Source organism: Mobula hypostoma, chromosome 8, assembly GCF_963921235.1.
Source record: "Mobula hypostoma chromosome 8, sMobHyp1.1, whole genome shotgun sequence".
Classification (NCBI taxonomy): Eukaryota; Metazoa; Chordata; class Chondrichthyes; order Myliobatiformes; family Myliobatidae; genus Mobula; species Mobula hypostoma.
The window spans coordinates 49,648,966-49,668,491 of NC_086104.1; the positions used below are offsets into that span (position 1 = coordinate 49,648,966).

The following is a 19,526-nucleotide window of genomic DNA, read 5'->3' on the forward strand; positions in this document are numbered from 1 at the left end:
TCCCTAGCGCATAGCCCTCTATTTTTCTAAGCTCCATGTGCTTCTCTAAGAGGCTCTTAAAAGACGTTATTGTATCTGCTTCCACCACTGCATTCCAGATTTGATGAATTCGATTAATTCCTGGCAAATGTGGATTTATCTACTGAGGAAAGATCAACTAAGGTTACCCAATTTCACTGGAATTCATGAGTAAGAGAAATAATCTCAAGGAGTCGTACTAAAATGATTCCAGGAATAAAAGGTAATTCTATTATTTGTATAGACCGGAGAAGATGGCATGTTTAAAACCATGAATGGTATAGATTTTAATAAAGTTGATTGAAGATGATTGACAAAAAGGTGACATGAGAAACATATCTTACTCTGTGAGTGGTTAAGATCTGGAATAGTTGAGGCAGATTCAATTATAGTAGGCAAAAATAAAGAATTTGCTGAACAATGAAGAGAGTGCAGGGAACCAAATTGCTTTCCAATACAGTATAGAATATATATAATCTATAGAATATAAAACATATAGAGTTGAAAGATAGGAGTAACTCTAACTTTCCAAAAGTCTGTGTGCCTTTTAACTAGGGTCATATTGTGGCTGATCCCTGTATATTTGTCACATCTGGATGTTTGTAGAACATGTTTGCAGGAAATCCTTCATTTATTTGAAAAATTACAAATGGAACTGAATACTATGCAATCATATGTTTAAAAATCCTTGCTTCTGAACTTATGGAGAAAAAGTAATTAAAGGTGTGGTTGAAGATAGCTGAGTCAAAAATGTGCTTGGACCTTCTGCGGCAGGGTTTTGGTCTCACAAAAGCGCAGTCATTTGGCGTTTCAAAAGCTTCAATGTATCTTGTAATTATTTCATGTAGCTTTCTTAAAACTTTGTAATCTTAGCCATATTAGTCCTGGCAGCAAGGTAGAAGAGGTGACATGGAAATATCACCAAGCAACTGGGTTGACTTAAAGCCAGTGAAAGATTTTTCTGTGAATGCCGTTTCCTTGTGTATCAGGTTGCTGTGCTGCAAATGTGGTTAAATGCTATTTGCAGCAACACAAGGTACAATGACACAAATAAAATCTCTTCTAGATAATTATGAAAACCTGTAGTTGAATATGTTAAGTTCTTCAGTTACCTCACTACAGTCACTTGTATGAAGAGCTATTTTACAGTAGCCAATTAACCTCCCTAGCAATACACACAAAACGCTGAAGGAACTCAGCAAGCCAGGTGGCATCTATGGAAAAGAGTATAGTTAACGTTTCACCTATCACCTTGTGTTTCTCCCCCTTCCCCTTCTAATTCTGACTCTCCATTTTATTTCTCCTGTCCTGATGAAGGGTCTTGGCCTCAAACAACAACTATTTTCCATAGTTGCTGCCTGGCCTGCCGAGTTCCTCTGGCATTTTGTGTTACTTGGATTTCCAGTATGTTTAGATGTTTGCAATTGGTAACCCACCAAGCTCATCATTTGGGATGTGGGAGGACACCAGATCATCTGGCAGATACTCAAAGCAGTTCTGATGAAGAGTTTTGGCCCAAAACATTGACTGTACTCTTTTCCATTGATGCTGCCTGGCCTGCTGAGTTCCTCCAGAATTGTGCATGTTGTTTAGTTAAACATCTCTCCCTTTATTTCGGTACAAAGAAAACAATAGAAGGGAATTCAGCCATTAACCCACCATTAAGATTTCCCACTGGCACATTTACAGCCTTTACAATATTAGTTTGGACTGACTATTCAGTGCATAATATGTACAGCCTTGATTTCAATGTGGCAGAAAACTGTAGATTCCAGTTTTTTGTTTTGAAACCAAATCTTTTACGACTTCCACTTCACATCAAAAGATTAAAGTTGATGTTAGGGGAGAATGCAATTTAGACAAGTTTATGAATGGATTTCCAGAGCCTAGGGCCTAGCCAACAAAAGACAAATTGATTAATGGCAAATTGTAAAACAAAATCTTAAAATGCACACTTGCCATAATTGAAGGACTTGAAATTTTGGAATGGTGTGGTTCTGGAAGCTACAATAGTAAGTAGTAAAAAAGTTGTGTGAATTTTTTTTTTAAGTGGTGCAAGTTTTTAAAATGCAACATTATTTTGAAATCAGTGTCGAGCTGCATGGCTAAGGAAGATTTCTGATTACAGCTTTATATAACTTTACAGAGGTGCTAGCTACAGAGCTCTTCACGCATCCAAACATATATTAGACTGATTTATGGGCAGCACAGTGACCCAGTAACCATGGTTTAATCCTGATCACTGTCAGCATGGGGTTTACATGTTCTTGTGATCGCATAGAGTTTCACCAGGTGCTCCATTTTTCCCACATCCTAAAATATGCCTGGATGGGTTTTTTTTTTATCCCCCCCCCACTGTAAATTACCCTGGGTATAGGTGGGTGGTATAATTGAGGCTGCTTGAATCAGGTGGGCACCTCAGACTGCCGAAAGCAAGTGGTTAAAGATCTCGGTGAACTCCAGCCAGTGGATTAGTACAGGTTTTAGTGCTTGGCCAGGTACCCTGGATGGGCCAGATGCTTTTCGTGGGTTCACCCTCCTGAAGACTTGGACTGAAATCACAGGATCATCAGGGGCTGTGGGAGTTTGTGACGGCTCCTCCATGTTTTTATGGTCAAAGCGAGCACAGAAGGCTTTAAGCTCATTAGGAAGCAAAGCCCTGTTGTCACCCACATCACTTGATTTAACTTTATACCAGGTGATAATATTCAAGCCCTGCAACAACTGTCAAGCATCCTTTGTTGATTCAGTCCAGAATTGCCACTTTGACCGTGAGACGGCTCTCTGGATTTTAGTGGGGAAATGGGTTTGCTGTAAGTGGTCGTTAACTTGATAAGCTGAATGACCTCCTCTATCATAGGCAATACAGAAATCATAAAATTAAATTATTTTAGAATTATGATCTGGAATTTTAACCTTCTGATTATGCAAAATACTTCTACTGCTAACATGTTGTAGTGTGCGCAATTATAAGATTTCATAACTTAGAGTCACTTAAAAAAGATGACTTGTATATGAATTAGGTCCATAATACTTAGTCAGATGAAAGACACAATGTAAGTTCTTCCTGGGGTTTTGGCAGAGACAAGACACTTGGCTGCTAAAATGTTATCAGCATAAAATATCACATAAAACCTTCCTTAAGACTAAGGAATGATGAAAGAAAGTAAATTTTGTAACCAGTTTAGTACCTGTCATATTTCAACTTAAAAAGTCTTATCAATAAATGAACCTTAGGAACTCAGTTAAATAGTAGATAGTTTGATACAGAGAATCATAGCCTGATCGCAATAATGAGAGAACTGTTGCCACTTACTAAGACTCTGAAGGCATCTCAGAATTTTCAAAACAGATCAGTTTTAAGCTGCTTACCATCCCTCGATCTCTCGATCTTGTGATAGAATATCAGGAAGGAGAGGGAGTTCCTTTGTGGTAGCTGCTTGTTAGGCCACAGAGGTAACCAGAAAATCTGAGCGCACACAACAAAGCCATTTTGCAGTATTGTACATTTAAGCTGTGCCACATAGAGCTTCATTTCTTACTTTTTATGCCCTTTTAATACATTTTTCTGGAAATGTAAAACTCCAGTTACAGGAGTTTTGTGATGCAGTCTTCTGTAACCCCACCCCTCTTGAGAGTTGTCAGTCATTGGTGGTTTAGTGGGAAAGAAAACATCCTGGTTGACATGCAGCCAGAGACATTTACAGCAGCTGCAATAGGATTTCCAATGATTGATGTTTTTAAATATTACTACAAAATATATATTGGAGGACCTCAGTGATTAACTAATGTTAAAACTGTATTTACATCATAAGCCTTTTATATGGTATAATGCTTTGTTCATTCGGTACATATTTATACCTTACACCAGTTTCTATAATGTAAATACTTGTAAATACCAGAACACAGCTAGTCAAGTTTCATTAACTAAAATAATGTGCTCTGCCTGCTTTGCTTTGAACATTGTATTTCCTAATTTCAGGTAACCATCACTTCTCTCCCCCCCCGCCCCCTGCAACTTTCCTATCCACCTCCACTTCTCCATTTTGTCCTCTGGCCTATACCCTGCTTTCATCCTCTATTTTCACCCACTTCTCCCACCTTGTTCTATTTATCTACCACTCACACATTTCACCCACCAACTCCTCCTCAACCCAATCTGAATCAGAAACAGGTTTATTATCGCTGGCATGTGACATGAAATTTGTTAACTTAGCAGCAGCAGTTGAATGCAATACATAATTTAGAAGAGAAAAAATAATCATAAATAAAGAAGCAAATCAAATACGTATATTGAATAGATTTTTTTGAAGTGCATAAAACAGAAATACTGTATATTAAAAAAGTGAGGTAGTGTCCAAGGATTCAACGTCCATTGAGGAATCGGATGGCAGAGGGGAAGAAGCTGTTCCTGAATCGCTGAGTGTGCGCCTTCAGGCTTCTGTACCTCCTACCTGATGGTAACAGTGAGAAAAGGGCATGCCCCGGATGCTGGAGCTCCTTAATAATGGACATAGTTCCTCCTGCTCTTCACCTCTGTATTTAAACCCTCTTTACTATTTAGATTTGCAGCACTGGTAACCTGTGTTCCTATTCATTTCCTTCCTAACTTTACCATATCCACTGTCCCTACCCATCATCCACCTGCCACTGCCCCCCAACTCCACCTATACCAGATTCTACCTATTCATCGTCCTTCACCCCTCCTTGGTCCTCCAATCATATCAGGCCCATCACACCATTACCCCTATTCTTTTTATGCTGACTACCTCTCCTACCCTTTCTCAGCCCTGCTGTAGGGTCTCGACCAAAAACATTGTTTTCTCCCTTCCACAGCTGCTATTCCACTTGTTTGTTATTGCAGTTTCCAGCATCTTCAATCTGCCTCCATTTTTTAAAATCATCGTTTGTTGGCTGTCTAATTATTGTAGACCAAATAAGATTATCTTGTGAGTTTCTTCTCCAGCTTCAAGGCAGTATGAACCTAAATAGCTGTTGTGTATTCAATTCATGGTTAGTTAATTCCTCTGGGGCAGGGGCATCTTTTTCTATAACACTCCATTGTGTAATTCTACAAATCTTTACATGATGTAAATATGCTTTTTAAAGGTACTTCGGTATAATTTATAAAATACTCTAGTGGGTGGAAAATAGCAGGAAATGTACTAACTGCATGTCAGAATAATTTAGAAGTTACAGTTTTAAAGCTTCCAAATTATTCAGTTTTCCCCACAAATATCAAGAACTGCTTCTTTGATGAAACTTACAAGCTTGCAGGGGTTCAGGTTGAAAATGTCATGAAACAAAGTGTAAAACATTCAAGCAACTCTGGAACCAAACCTGCATTAGATGGTTCAAAAGTCAACTTTAATGTCAGAGGAATGTATACAATATACATCCTGAAATGCTTTTTCTTCACAAACATCCACGAAAATAGAAATGCCTCAAAGAATGAACCAACAGTTAAACATGAGAACCCAAAGTCCCCCCGCGAGTAAGCAGCAGCGAGCAACAATTCCTCCTCCCCACCAGCAAAAAAAGGGTGCAATTTGCTCAAATAGAATTATGAATTTACATTTTATTTTGCATGAAATTATCTACGTGACAAAATCTACACAATTTTTTTTATTTTGGGGAGCTGTGTTGTTATCTAAGTTAATGTTGGTGGATCCTCTGTACTGCTCCATTCATTGACACTTCATCCAAATGTCCTGCCAGAGGGTTTTGGCCCAAAATGGCAACTGCACTTTTTTCTATAGATGCTACCTGACCTGCTGAGTTCCTCCAGCATTTTGTGAGTGTTGCTCAGATTACCAGCACCTGCAGATTCTCTCGTTTGTGATCCAAAATTCCACTTCTTTTGATATGCAGATAGCATAGGATTTCACTTGGGAGTGATTACCTATATCTGGCATATTAGAAAATAAAGTATAATTCTGAAAGATAGATTACTACACAAGAATTTTTATTTGAAATATCTAATTGAAAAATGCAGTTACATCCGCCTTTTAAGAGGCTCCTGGTAGATACATGGAGCTTAGAAAAAGTAGAGGGCTATGGATAACACTAGGTCATTTCTAAAGTCAGTACATGTTCAGCACAGCATTGTGGGCTGAAGGGCCTATATTGTGCTGTAGGTTTTCTGTTTCTATGAAAGTATCACAACAAAAAAATTAGGCAAAACTGAATTTTAGAAAAGAAATCAAGGCTTGCAGATCAGCTCCATAGAAAATGATCAGAGAATAATCTATTCACATGAGATTTCTTTTGGATAGATGAAGCTCCTCGTATCAAACTAACAGTCAGAAACTTGCAGATGATGATGATAATTCAGGATTGCATGATCCCATGTGGATTTTCAGTCTCGCCTACACAAGTTGCACTCCAATTTGGATGAATGCCTGGGATGATCATTCCTGTTAATTTCCATCATGTTATGTAAAAGATAAAAACTGATTTTTTTTCCCTTCGACTCAGTAAAAGATCTTGCCACAAATACAAACCAGGTAGGTGAAAGTTTTGAGATGAAATGTAGGGTTTTTGAGTTTTAGGAGCATCTTTGCATATGTTCTTACAATCTATGAGTTGGTAAACAGCTCAAAAGTAGAAAAAACATTCCTGTATTTTATTAAACTAAGTAGCTATTATATCTAAGTTATGTGGATCAGAAACGATGATGTTCAATCTGTTAAATGTGCTAAATTAACTGATCAGATGTGAAGCATCAAGTGGCTTTGGAGGAAGAGTACAACAAAATAGGAGCATGTGCATCTGCCCTGTCATTCAATATTGATCTACACTGTTTCACCTCTTCGTATCAGTCTCTGCCTTAAGTACATCAGAGATTTAATTATCCCTAAAGAATAAATTCCTATATGCTTTAGTTTTAAATAACTGGCCTCTTATTGTGTAGCTGTGTCCCCCTCGCTTGACTCTTCCACTGCTGTAGACTAGTGGGAGACTCACTAACAAAGGGGTATCAGGTAAGAGAAGCACCTGACTCAATAATGAACACAAGTACATACATCTGAACATCTACAAGGCCAGGCATGACAAGTTGCGATTTCACCAGCAAGGCATGTGTTGTTGCGTGAATGAAATCTTCGGAGAAAATTACTGGTAGATACAAGGCAGCTTCTTTATTCGACTAAACAAGTACAGCAGGCATCATATGGCGATGCTTTTGGTGGAAAGGTCTGCTGGCCCAACCTGGGGCTCAACATTTTATGTGGCAAACATCAAAGGATAACTCCTTATTTACAAGGTATGGACAATGCTTACTTTGAAACTACATACTTCCTGATCCACATCCACACCATAGACGTCGAAATGAATTTTAATCAGCATTATCTGGACTGGGTTCACAGCTTTTAGGAACCCATTGTTAAGAGCTGCACTCCAAATTAAATGCACAATACATTTTCAGACGTGAAGACTGATAGCCAAATTCAGTCGTTAAATGTACATGTCCTGAACACAAAAATCACTAACAGCATGAATGCAAGGCAATGCATTCTGGGGCCACTCAGTGATGAAACTATATCCATTGCCCATTTAAGAAAAAAGATACTCAGAATCTAATTCTTCCTCATAAGGTACATCAAGTATGACTAAGAGGAGTGGAAACAGAAAATAAACTCATGTCCTGAATCATGTATCATCTCACTGTTACATGCAGACCTGGGGAATAAGATAATGTTGGAGAAATACAGTACTGGCTGACTCAGACATAATGTAACTAGGATCATGGAAGAAGATGCATTACATTTTTTGTATACTGCAAAGACAGTTTAGAGCTTGGAACACCCACGTAATGCTGGAGGAACTCATCTATGGAAATGAATAAAGTTGTTGTTTCAGGCAGAGACCCTTCTTTGGGATATGAAAGGAGGGGAGAAGGTGCCAGGACGAAAAGGTGAAGGTGGGAGAGGGGAAGGGTAGCTAGAAGGTGATTAGGTGAAGCCAGGTGGGTAGGAAAGATAAAAGAACCAGAGAGGAAAGAATCTGAAGGGAGAGTGGACTATAGAAGAAAAGGGGTGACCCAGGGAAGGTGATAAGCAGGTAAGAAGAGTCGAGGCTAGAGTGAGGAACTGAAGAGGGGAGGGGGAGGGAATTTTTTTTTTAAAAACAGGAGAAATTGATATTCATACCATCAGGTTGGAGGCTACATAAACGCAATATAAAGTGCTGCTCCTCCACTCTGAGGGTGGTCTCGTCGTGGCACAAGAGGAGGCCATCTACCAACATGTCAGAACGGGAATGGGAATTAAAATGTTTAGCCACAGGGAAATTCCACGTTTGGTGGATGGAACACAGGTGCTGGAACTGGGCCCCCAATTTATGGCGGGTCTCACTAAATAGGGAGCACCAGACACAATGGACAACCCCAGCACTTACACAGAGGAGATGTTGTCTCACCTGGAAGGACTGTTTGGGGCCCTGAATGCAGGGCAGGAAGGTGAATGGACAGGTATAGCACTTAGGCTATTTGCAGGTATAAATGCCAGGAGGGAGATTCGTGGAAAGCAAATACACAAGGGAATCAGAGGGAGTGATCCCTGCAGAAAGTGAACAGTGTGAGTTTGAGTGTGTGTGTGTTGGGGGGGGGGGCGGGTTGGTGGTATGGTAATGTTTGGTGCTGGAGGTATGCTTGGAAACTGGATATAGTGGTGGTGGGACAGTTCAGTTACCAGATCCAGTAATCCTGGTTTAACAATCCAGAGATGCAAATTCTCCTATATGGAATTAAAATTCAATAAACTGAATTTACAAAATAAATCTCAGTAGTGACAATATGAAAACAACCAAATGGTTGACAAACTCCATCTGGTTTAATTGTGCCCTTGGGAGAGGTCATTCCCCATCAGCTCCAGATCCTGAGCAATATGGATTTCTTTGAACTATCCTTCCAAGCTAGTCACTTAACACCGCACAATAACAAGAAAAAGACACATGCCATTCAGTGTTAAAGTTCACAGTCAAGGTCAAAGTCACTTGCAGCCCAGACGACTGTGTAAATCCTCATTTTAGATAGTAAGGAAACCTAACCATGTGCGAGAACTAGAGTTCATAACACGAAAAAAAGTGGAATAAAAATGCAGGTACAGTACTGGAAATCTAAAGTAACGGCAGGAAGTGCTGGAAACACTCAGTAGGTCAGGCCGCATCTGTGGAAGGAGAATAGGCCCTACCTACATTTGGAAAGGCAAAGGCTGATTATGGCTTTGTGCATTGAAATTATCTCAGATATTTGAAGGAGTGACCAAGAGGATCAACAAGGGCAGAGCAGTAGATGTTTGCAAGGCCTTTGGAAAGGTAGTGGGTTCAGCCCAGGACATGACAGGTAAAAGCCTCCCAACTATTGAGCACATTTACATGACAAGCTGCTGTAGAAAGGCTGCATCCATCAAAGGTCCCAGACTAACCTTCTGGAATTTTTTGAGGATGTAACTATGAAAATGGACAAGGGAGAACCAATGGATGTAGTGTACCCGGACTTTCAGAAAGCCTTTGATAAAGTCCCACATAGGAGATTAGTGGGCAAAATTAGGCCACATGGTATTGGGGGCAGAATACTGACATGGATTGAAAATTGGCTGGCTGATAGGAAACAGAGTAGTGATTAACGGGTTTCTTTCGGAATGGCAGGCGATGACCAGTGGGGTACCGCAGGGTTCAGTGCTGGGACTGCAGCTGTTTACAATATACATCAATGATTTAGATGAAGGGATTAAAAGTAACATTAGCAAATTTGCAGATGACACAAAGCTGGGTGACAGTGTGAAATATGAGGAGGATGTTATGAGAATGCAGAGTGATTTGGACAGGCTGGGTGAGTGGGCGGATGCATGGCAGATGCAGTTTAATGTGGATAAATGTGAGGTTATCCACTTTGGTGGTAAGAACAGGAAGGCAGATTATTATCTAAATGGAGTCAAGTTAGGAAAAGGGGAAGTACAACAAGATCTAGGTGTTCTTGTACATCAGTCACTGAAAGCAAGCATGCAAGTACTGCAGGCACTGAAGAAAGCTAATAGCATGCTGGCCTTCATAACAAGGGGAATTGATACAAGAGGTCCTTCTGCAGCTGTACAGGGCCCTGGTGAGACCACACCTGGAGTATTGTGTGCAGTTTTGGTCTCCAAATTTGAGGAAGGACATTCTTGCTATTGAGGGAGTGCAGCATAGGTTCACAAGGTTAATTCCCGGGATGGTGGGACTGTCATATGGGTTGAAAGATTGGAGCAACTGGGCTTGTATACACTGGAATTTAGAAAGATGAGAGGGGATCTGATTGAAACATATAAGATTATTAAGGGATTGGACACGTTGGAGGCAGGAAGCATGTTCCCGCTGATGGGTGAGTCCAGAACCAGAGGCCACAGTTTAAGAATAAGGTAGGCCATTTAGAACAGAGTTGAGGAAAAACTTTTTCACCCAGAGAGTGGTGGATATGTGGAATGCTCTGCCCCAGAAGGCAGTGGAGGCCAAGTCTCTGGATGTTTTCAAGAAAGAGATGGCTAGAGCTCTTAAAGATAGCAGAATCAAAGGTTACAGGGATAAGGCAGGAACTGGATACTGACTGTGGATGATCAGCCATGATCACAGTGAATGGCGGTGCTGGCTCAAAGGGCCAAATGGCCTACTCCTGCACCTATTGTCTATTGACATGCTCTTTTCTCGCTGCTGTCATCAGGAAGAAGGTACCAGTGCCTCAGCACTCACACCACCAGGTTCAAGAGGAAGTATTAGAGGCAGATACAATTCGGATATTTTCAAAAAATAGATGGATATATAGATAGGAAAGATCGAGAGCTATGGACCAAATGGGACCAACTCAAATAGGCAGCTTGATGTTGATGAGGTCAGCTGTACGGCATGTTTCTGTGCCATGTAACTACACCTCCATCCTGGATCTGAAATAATCAGCATCTGGAACTGTTAATCAATTCTCCTTCCACAGATACTGTCAGTACTGCTGAGTTTTTCCAGCATAATTTTTAAAAACCTCAAACCATTTTCTTTATTCCCCCCCCCCCCATAATCTTTCTTAAGACGGCGAGAACAAATTGGTGTGCTGCCCTGTGGGTAACAAATTAGCAGAAGGGATATCTCTGTGTGAGATTTCAGTCTCCCGACTAACGGTGCTAAGGTTGCAGTCAGTAACAATTCAATCTATTAGCATTTTAAATCTCAGAAATACTCAAGTTCGGTTATCTTAAATTTACAATACTGGAATTAGTCAGAGAGTACTGAAAAGAGGTTGTACTAATTTTCTTTTGCAAATGGCATTTTGTCTAACCACAAATAGCTTCAACCATAATATTAAGTGACTAATTGAGATCTAAATCGCAATTATGACAGCAAATGATTATTTTAAATGACAGTATTTTATTGTGTTAAATAAACATTTTACAACCGCAGAGCTATTGAGCACACTGCCAAAGTCTATCCCTCAGAAAGTTCTTCAGTAAGAGCAAAAATTGGAAAAGGATATGCTTCAGGATAATTTCTATGACTTTGTTTTAATTTTAAACAAAATTGTTAACATTTATCAACAAATTTATCCTTACCTGGTTACATTCAAAATAGTCTGTATTACTGAATCAGGCAAAGGGCTTTGGCCATAGCACTTAGCTTTTCCAAAAGAAATTTCCCATTCAAAAGAGCAAATTCCCCATTGATTCTTCAGTATTACTTGTATTTAGCCAATCTTATTACTCTAAATGCTAAAAACATTTTTGCTTAATTTTTCAGGCCATTTCTCCATTTTTGTTTAAGCAAGCAAAGGATAAAATGTGCCTCAGGAAAGTCGCAACAGCAGAGGATACTTCAAAAGAACAGGAGAGAGTTGGAAGTAGTGCATCTCAAGGGGATACAAACATTTCTGGAGTATCTGAAATCAGGCAAGTACTTGGGAAGTACAAGGCACACATTGTTGTAACATCGAACTGTCAAAGCCAGTTAGTGCCTGCATCACTTCCTTCCTGGTTTACATTGCACCTTGATTCTTTGACCTTTATACAGTTAACCCCTAAAGCTGCATAAAATACTGAGTTTCAATAAATGTGTTATAAAAGTTCATGTATTCCTTTTATCCAATGCTGGACAAAATGAGGTAAGCAATATTAAATTCTGAACTATAATTCACAAGCTTCTAAAACAAAATACAGAACACTATTTGCTTCCAGGTATGAATTAACTTGTGTATACAGTAAATGGATGCAATCAACTGAAGCTTGCAATTACTTTAATAAGGAAAACAATACATGGTGCAATTTTAATTTCCAAAATCATACAAAATTTGGAAGTTTAACTTCTGCATTAAGTATTCTAAATCCTACTGAGACAGATGAATAAACTAGCTCATTGGGAATTTTGAGTCAGAACTATATTACAGTTTTAGCAAGTTAATCTTCATGCAATTAAAGTGCAGTTGTACCACCATAATTCAGAAAACAAGGAAAATATTGTCACACATATCACATGGAAAATGATAGAGGTTTACCATTGGAAAGGTGTTATTGAAACAAGAACTTACAAGAGACAGGGGTAGGAAATGGCAGAGAGATTCTACCAAATGTAACTTAACCTCTGCTTCACCCATGGTATCATACTATGTTTCCATATTATTTCGTTACCCATTATAATTCTATTACAATGAAAGGTCCATTACAAATAGCTTAATCTACACACGGGTATAATTTTGATTCAAGTTGTGCGAAGGCATCTGTATTTCTTATTTCCTCAAGATGTAGGAGGCAATTTAGCCTAGGGTCTGTGCCACAGATCAGAACAATCTCATTCCCCGACATTTCTTTATAATCTACTCTCTTACACATACCCATTAATACCCCTGCTTTCCCATTCTCACACAGTAAGTGTAATTTATGGTGACCAATTAATCCACTGAACCAGCACATTGGAGCAACCCCATGTGCTCACATGGAGAACATGTAAATATTGCAGATCTGAACTGAGGTGGCATCACAGGAGTTTGAGACACCTCCATTATCTGCAGTGCCACCGTGTCACTGTTATCATAGTAAAACATGGTGTATTCAACATTAAGCAAAAAATAAAATGAATACAAAACAAAGAGGGCAAAATATATTCTGGGAGGCAACATGCTCTGAATCGAGCAATAACGCAATTTACAAATGTAGCTTTAAATCCATGTTTTAAAAAAAATAACAAAAGATAATAAAATTAGGCGGATTAAAAATTGGATAAAATTCAAATGGAACCAGGGTCCTTTGATTAATAAATTAATTACTCCAATGCTCAAAAGTACTGATTAATTAAATTTTGTAATTTGTAGTTCTTTAATTATCTCACTACTCACTTCTATACACTGCAGAATGAGCCAGCTGTGATGTGGTTGGTAGCTTTCAGCCCTGTACCTACACGTATTGTAGAATTGTTATCAGACAGCACAAACCTTAGATCCAACCGGAAACGAGATTGCTGGTACACAAATTGTCATTAGAATTTAACTTGCATACCCGGTTAGGTGCAATTTTTTTTGGAAACAGAGGAAAACTGGTTGAACAATAGTAAAAAAATCTATTAAAAATTCTAAACACCATTTCACAAATCATACACCATCACAGATGGCAGACAGGAAATACTACACAAAGATGATAAGAAGTGTTTCATCGAGAGTGCTGCAAGCTCTGAATACAGCATTAGGTTATGCCAATAATTCCCAGCTACACAATATGGTCAATCAGTTAACTTCCGCTGAAAATACGAAGAGATCTTGCGTGTTGAAGCTGCAGTCTGTAGAATAAATACATACAAACAAATCATTATTAAGTGAACTTTTCTATACAAGAAATAAGCCTGAGGACATTGACAGTGTGTACATAGTAAAGAAATTAAGCAACACGCTTCACATTTCAGATACCAGCTTAAATGGATGGTAGGGGTGGTCCAAAGATACTAACAAATTTATTCAAACAAGGTAATACATACATCGGAGGGGAGCCTAGTCATCTGTCACTGTTTTGGAGAGCTTTCCCCTCAAACATATACATTCAGATTTATCACATACAAAGAAACACAGTGAAATGAGTTGTTTGTGTTAACAGCCAACATAACCCAAGAATATGCTGGAGGCAGTCTCTCGTGCCAACATAGCATAACAGTAAAAATACACTCATGTACATGCAGCACATTCCATCCTGGACACTGACCATTGGTTCCTGCTCCTATTTTTCCCTCATTGCTTTCTCCGAAGCCTAACCTGACCCCCAACTCCCTGTGCCATCCCCAGAATCAGCCCTACAATCCTTAAAAAAAATGTCTAAGCGATGACCTGGACAGCTTGGTGCTATCTTGAACAGAAGCCACGGGTATCAGATTGCTTACATGAACAAGAATACCACATGAACAGGGCACAATTAAAATAAAAACATCAAAGATGTAAATTATTCTGACAGATAAAATGAGTGGGAGAATTGCTTGGATCCAGTCAGAATAATTTAGTAGCAGGCAGTAGAAGTGAGGGAGACCAGTGCAAATTGGACAACAAAACAAAATATAGAATTTAGTACACAGAGTAGAACACAAAAATCCACAAAAAACTGGAAAGGAGCAGCACTACAGAAAGTGTGAAATATGGTTAAATAAAGAAGTCATTTCCTATGAAAGATTACCAGGTTAACTCACTAAAACAGCAAACTAAGCATTAAACAGATGAGAATTTTAACTACAAGCAAAAAAGTACTTTATTTCATAATCTATCTAATTGGTAGTATTTTTGATAAAAGGCAAGCTATTATAATCCAATACACAGTATTAACATAGGAACATAACTTAACACAAAGCCCTATTAACATTGAAATGTTTACATCAAAACAGAACACAGGAACAAGCCCACAATGTCTGGGGTAACCATGATGCCAGATTAAACGAATCTCATCTGCCTACATACAATCTGTCTTCCCATTCATTGCATATTCAAATGCCTGTCTGGATGCCCCTTACACAGCCAGCATGGTAAAGTAGGGTTAGCACAACACTTTACAGTACCAGCGACCCAGGTTCAATTCCCGCCAAAGTCTCCAAGGAACTGTATTTTCTCCCATGACCATGTGGATTTCCTCCAGGTGCTCCCGTTTCCTCCCACTTTCCAAAGATGTACAGGTTAGGGACAGCAAGTTGTGAGCTTGCTTCTGTATATTAATGCCGGAAGCATGGCAGCTCATTTGGACTCACATCCTTGACTATATTTGTCACTGACGCAAACATCGGACAATTAAAGCTAATAATTTAAAAAATGCCATATTCCATGTCTGCTTCGATCACCATCCCAATAGTGTTTTCCAGGCATCCACTTCTTTGTGTTTAAGAGCTTATCCCACACATTTCCATTACCTTCCCCATCCTATCCTCACCTTAAAGCTGCGCCAATTCGTATTTGACATTTCTGCCCTGGGATAAAGATCTACCCTATTTATACTCCACATAATTTTATAAACTTATTAGGCTCTGCCACTTCAAAAAAAAATACAAGTTTGCCCAACCTCTCCTTTAAGGTAATACTCTAATACAGGCAGCATCCTCTTCTGTACCTGCTCCAAACCCTCCATCCGTAAACAGGTGAGCAGAATTGCACACAACACTCCTAATATGGTTTTAGCAATGACTTGTACACAACTTCCAGACTCTTACACTCAATGCCCCAACTGACGAAGACAAGAACGCCACCCAACTTGCTTACTACCTTATCCAAGTGTGTTGCTACTCTAAGGGAGCTATGGACTTGTACCTAAAGAACACTCTTGTATATCAAAGCTGAATGCTGCTGCTGTTACTGTATATTTCCTGCCTTTCACCTCTCAAAATACAACACTTAACACTTCCCCAGATAAAATTCTATTAGCTATTTCCACACCTATATCTGCAACTGATCTATATTCTGTTGTATCCTTGGACAAATCTGCTTCACCATCCTTAACTACACCAATTTCCACTTCATTTCCAAACTTACTAATCAGCTCACCTATATTTGTCCAAATCATTTATATATTGTATCGTGTTCCACAGTAAACTGTAATACTTACAGGTGAATTTGATAGATTCCATACTTCTTTTTTCTTCACTGACAAGTTCTGAGAGACAGTTTGACTTGAGGATAATCTCTCGATTTTAACACTCAGTTCGAGTTTCTGTTTCTCCCCTAATTCCGTAAGCCAATTTAAGTTTTGCAGGGAGTTGTTTTCTTTGTCCAGGATTTCAGCTCTCTGATGGGACTTGCATGAAGCTGAGGAAGCTTCCAGGTCTGGACATGGAAAAGGACTTGTCAAAGGAAGAATGTCTCCAGAATTACTGCCAGTGCCCTTCATCCCTTTATCTTCAATATTTTCCATTAATAAGTTTTTCCGTTTCTGCGTCTCTGTAGAGCCAGTATCAATTTTACATTTTTTAGGACTGAGTTCTGCTGCAAGACTGCAGTCTTCATTTTTACTATTGTCCATTACTGAACCATCACTGGTGTCCAATCTTCTTTTAACTTTCTTCTCTGAAATCGGAGCATTTATAACTGCCAAGACATCCTTTGATTGAATTTGTCTAGCTGGATTCAGCACCATCCTTGAAGTATCGTGGCCAACAAAGTGAGAAGCAGAAGGGCTGGGGCTTTTAACCATCCATTTCTTGATTGACATCTTCCCAGAGGAAGAATTAGTTGGTGAGGGGGAAGCTGACTTACGCAGATGACGTGGTGTACAATTCTTACTCAAGGAGCTCTGGGTTACAGAGCTAGGAGTGTTGGAAGAGAGAGGCATATCTCCACTAACATTAGGGGCACATGCAGCTTGCTGAGGAGATGGCAAATTGGGACCTAACATCAATGAAGTTTTGGGTGGAGTACAATGTGTTGAATGAATGATGACATCTGTTAAAAACAATGCAATCCTAAATCAATAAGGGATCATGCTTCAAGCTTGTACAATTTTAAGTTAAAATAATTCCAAATATATCAATTCATAACTAAATTATTATTTTAAAAGACAATTTTTATCCTAGTTCCATGTCTAAGTTACATTGACCAACTCTTACTGCGTGTTGCTTAGTTCACATTTGGTTCATTTCAACTCAACAATTTCAATCAATACTATTGCCCCAACTAAAACAAGTCAAGACCCCATCAGTCAACTCGTTTAATTTGCAAGTTCAGATTATTAATTAGCTCAATGAGTCATGAAGATGTTTAATAGTAAACAAAATGAATATTTTAATTGCTAATATTCTTATATTAGCAGTGACTAGTGGGGTACCGCAAGGCTCAGTGCTGGGACCCCAGTTGTTTACAATATATATTAATGACTTAGACGAGGGAATTAAATGCAGCGTCTCCAAGTTTGCGGATGACACGAAGCTGGGCGGCAGTATTAGCTGTGAGGAGGATGCTAAGAGGATGCAGGGTGACTTGGATAGATTAGGTGAGTGGGCAAATTCATGGCAGATGCAATTTAATGTGGATAAATGTGAGGTTATCCACTTTGGTGGCAAAACAGGAAAACAGATTATTATCTGAATGGTGGCCGATTAGGAAAAGGGGAGGTGCAACGAGACCTGGGTGTCATTGTACACCAGTCATTGAAAGTGGGCATGCAAGTACAGCAGGCGGTGAAAAAGGCAAATGGTATGCTGGCATTCATAGCAAGAGGATTTGAGTACAGGAGCAGGGAGGTACTGCTGCAGTTATACAAGGCCTTGGTGAAACCACACCTAGAGTATTGTCCTGACGAAGGGCCTCGGCCTGAAACATCGACTGCGCCTCTTCCTATAGATGCTGCCTGGCCTGCTGCGTTCACCAGCAACTTTGATGTATGTTCCTAGAGTATTGTGTGCAGTTTTGGTCCCCTAATCTGAGGAAAGACATTCTTGCCATAGAGGGGGTACAAAGAAGGTTCACCAGATTGATTCCTGGGATGGCAGGACTTTCATTTGATGAAAGACTGGATCGACTAGGCTTATACTCTCTGGAATTTGGAAGATTGAGGGGGGATCTGATTGAAATGTATAAAATTCTAAAGGGATTGGACAGGCTAGATGCAGGAAGATTGTTCCCAATGTTGGGGAAGTCCAGAACGAGGGGTCACAGTTTGAGGATAAAGGGACCGAGATGAGGAAAAACTTCTTCACACAGAGTGGTGAATCTGTCAAATTCTCTGTCACAGGAAACAGTTGAGGCCAGTTCATTGGCTATATTTAAGAGGGAGTTAGATAAGGCCCTTGTGGCTAAAGGGATCAGCGGGTATGGAGAGAAGGAAGGTATAGGGTTCTGAGTTGGATGATCAGCCATGATCGTACTGAATGGCAGTGCAGGCTTGAAGGGCCGAATGGCCTACTCCCTGCACCTATTTTCTATGTTTAAGGGAATAAATACAACTGGGGAAGTGTAGTAGGTCATACAGCATTTAAGAGGGAGACATGATTAAATTCTACCCTCAGTAGTTTTGTTTGGAAGGTACACCACCAATTCTTTGCAGTTACTTAAGATTTGTCATGCTGCACTACAAGTCCTTGTTCTAGGAGCTTTAAAACTCAGTAACTCACCCAGGAATTACATAAGGAAACAAAAACAAAATGGTCAATGATATTTAAAATATCCGGCCGCATATATCCGTGCACATTTGTCCTGTGGCTCCAGACTTCAGCTGCATCACTTCCTTTACCTTTTTCTGCCAGCTTCTTCTGGCATGCAGACCCCACCAATTCAGACTTAGTCACATCCGCTTTTCGATTTAGACGCCAGATGCGAACAGTATTATCATCAGAACAAGTGGCAATCTAAAGGGGAGAGGAGCAAGAGTAAATTGTCAAAAATCACAAATATTAGCAGCTTTATGATGGACTGATTTACAAGAGGTTTTTGCAGCTGCAGTTATGTACAGAAAATTTATTTGTATCTTCCGAGCTTAAGTTATTAATTGACAAAACAAATTACAGAATTGCGACCAGGAAGAATTATATTTCCTTACACAAATAGATCACAAGGAGCCTACAAGCTCTGCTACTTCCAGATTTGATAAGCACTTTTATGAATTTATTATAGTACCTCACATTCTTGAGTGGGAAGGGTTAATAATATAGCAATGCACAGCAACAACATACCTTTGTTGAATGCTACACAATCGCTCATCTTTGCTCAACTTTCTCTAATCAACTAAAGTTCAACTGAAATTTCTGACTACAGGTCGATTTTCACTAGTCCGACTACTTGTAATCCGGTTCCTTTATTAATCCACACCGATTTCAAATTTTCCACACAATTGCAATTTCAAATTTTCCAGGCCACTGTACCAATCTGCTGCGCATTGTTTTGGTTGCGCTAGATCTGTTCACGTGTTGGCGCGCTCTTGTAAGCAGTCAGGTGATTCCTGCTTGTTTTCCTGCATTTATTAATATCGTGTGTGAGGTGCGGCCGCCCGTCTCACATACCAGCGGCGGGGGAAGCTAGCGCGCGCTGGGTCAGTCCGCCTTCTCACCTGCCT

At 39.6% G+C, this 19,526-nt stretch overlaps 1 protein-coding gene and 1 long non-coding RNA gene across 2 annotated transcripts in view; one reads left to right on the top strand and one right to left on the bottom strand.

Annotated features, from left to right (window-relative positions):
• The window catches only part of LOC134350532 (uncharacterized), a 58,824-nt gene extending 46,935 nt beyond the window's left edge, over positions 1-11,889 (top strand). Inside the window, exons 5-6 of the long non-coding RNA XR_010018933.1 lie at positions 99-241; positions 11,776-11,889. This is a non-coding gene — a long non-coding RNA (uncharacterized LOC134350532). The remainder of the gene's footprint in view (positions 1-98; positions 242-11,775) is intronic.
• dtl (denticleless E3 ubiquitin protein ligase homolog (Drosophila)) overlaps positions 11,411-19,526 on the bottom strand; it is a 40,407-nt gene continuing 32,291 nt past the window's right edge. The window contains exons 13-15 of the mRNA XM_063055820.1: positions 18,708-18,822; positions 16,089-16,921; positions 11,411-13,800 (exon numbers count right to left, since the gene is read on the bottom strand). Of these exons, the coding sequence (XP_062911890.1) occupies positions 13,744-13,800; positions 16,089-16,921; positions 18,708-18,822 (1,005 nt within the window). The 3' untranslated portion in view covers positions 11,411-13,743. The remainder of the gene's footprint in view (positions 13,801-16,088; positions 16,922-18,707; positions 18,823-19,526) is intronic.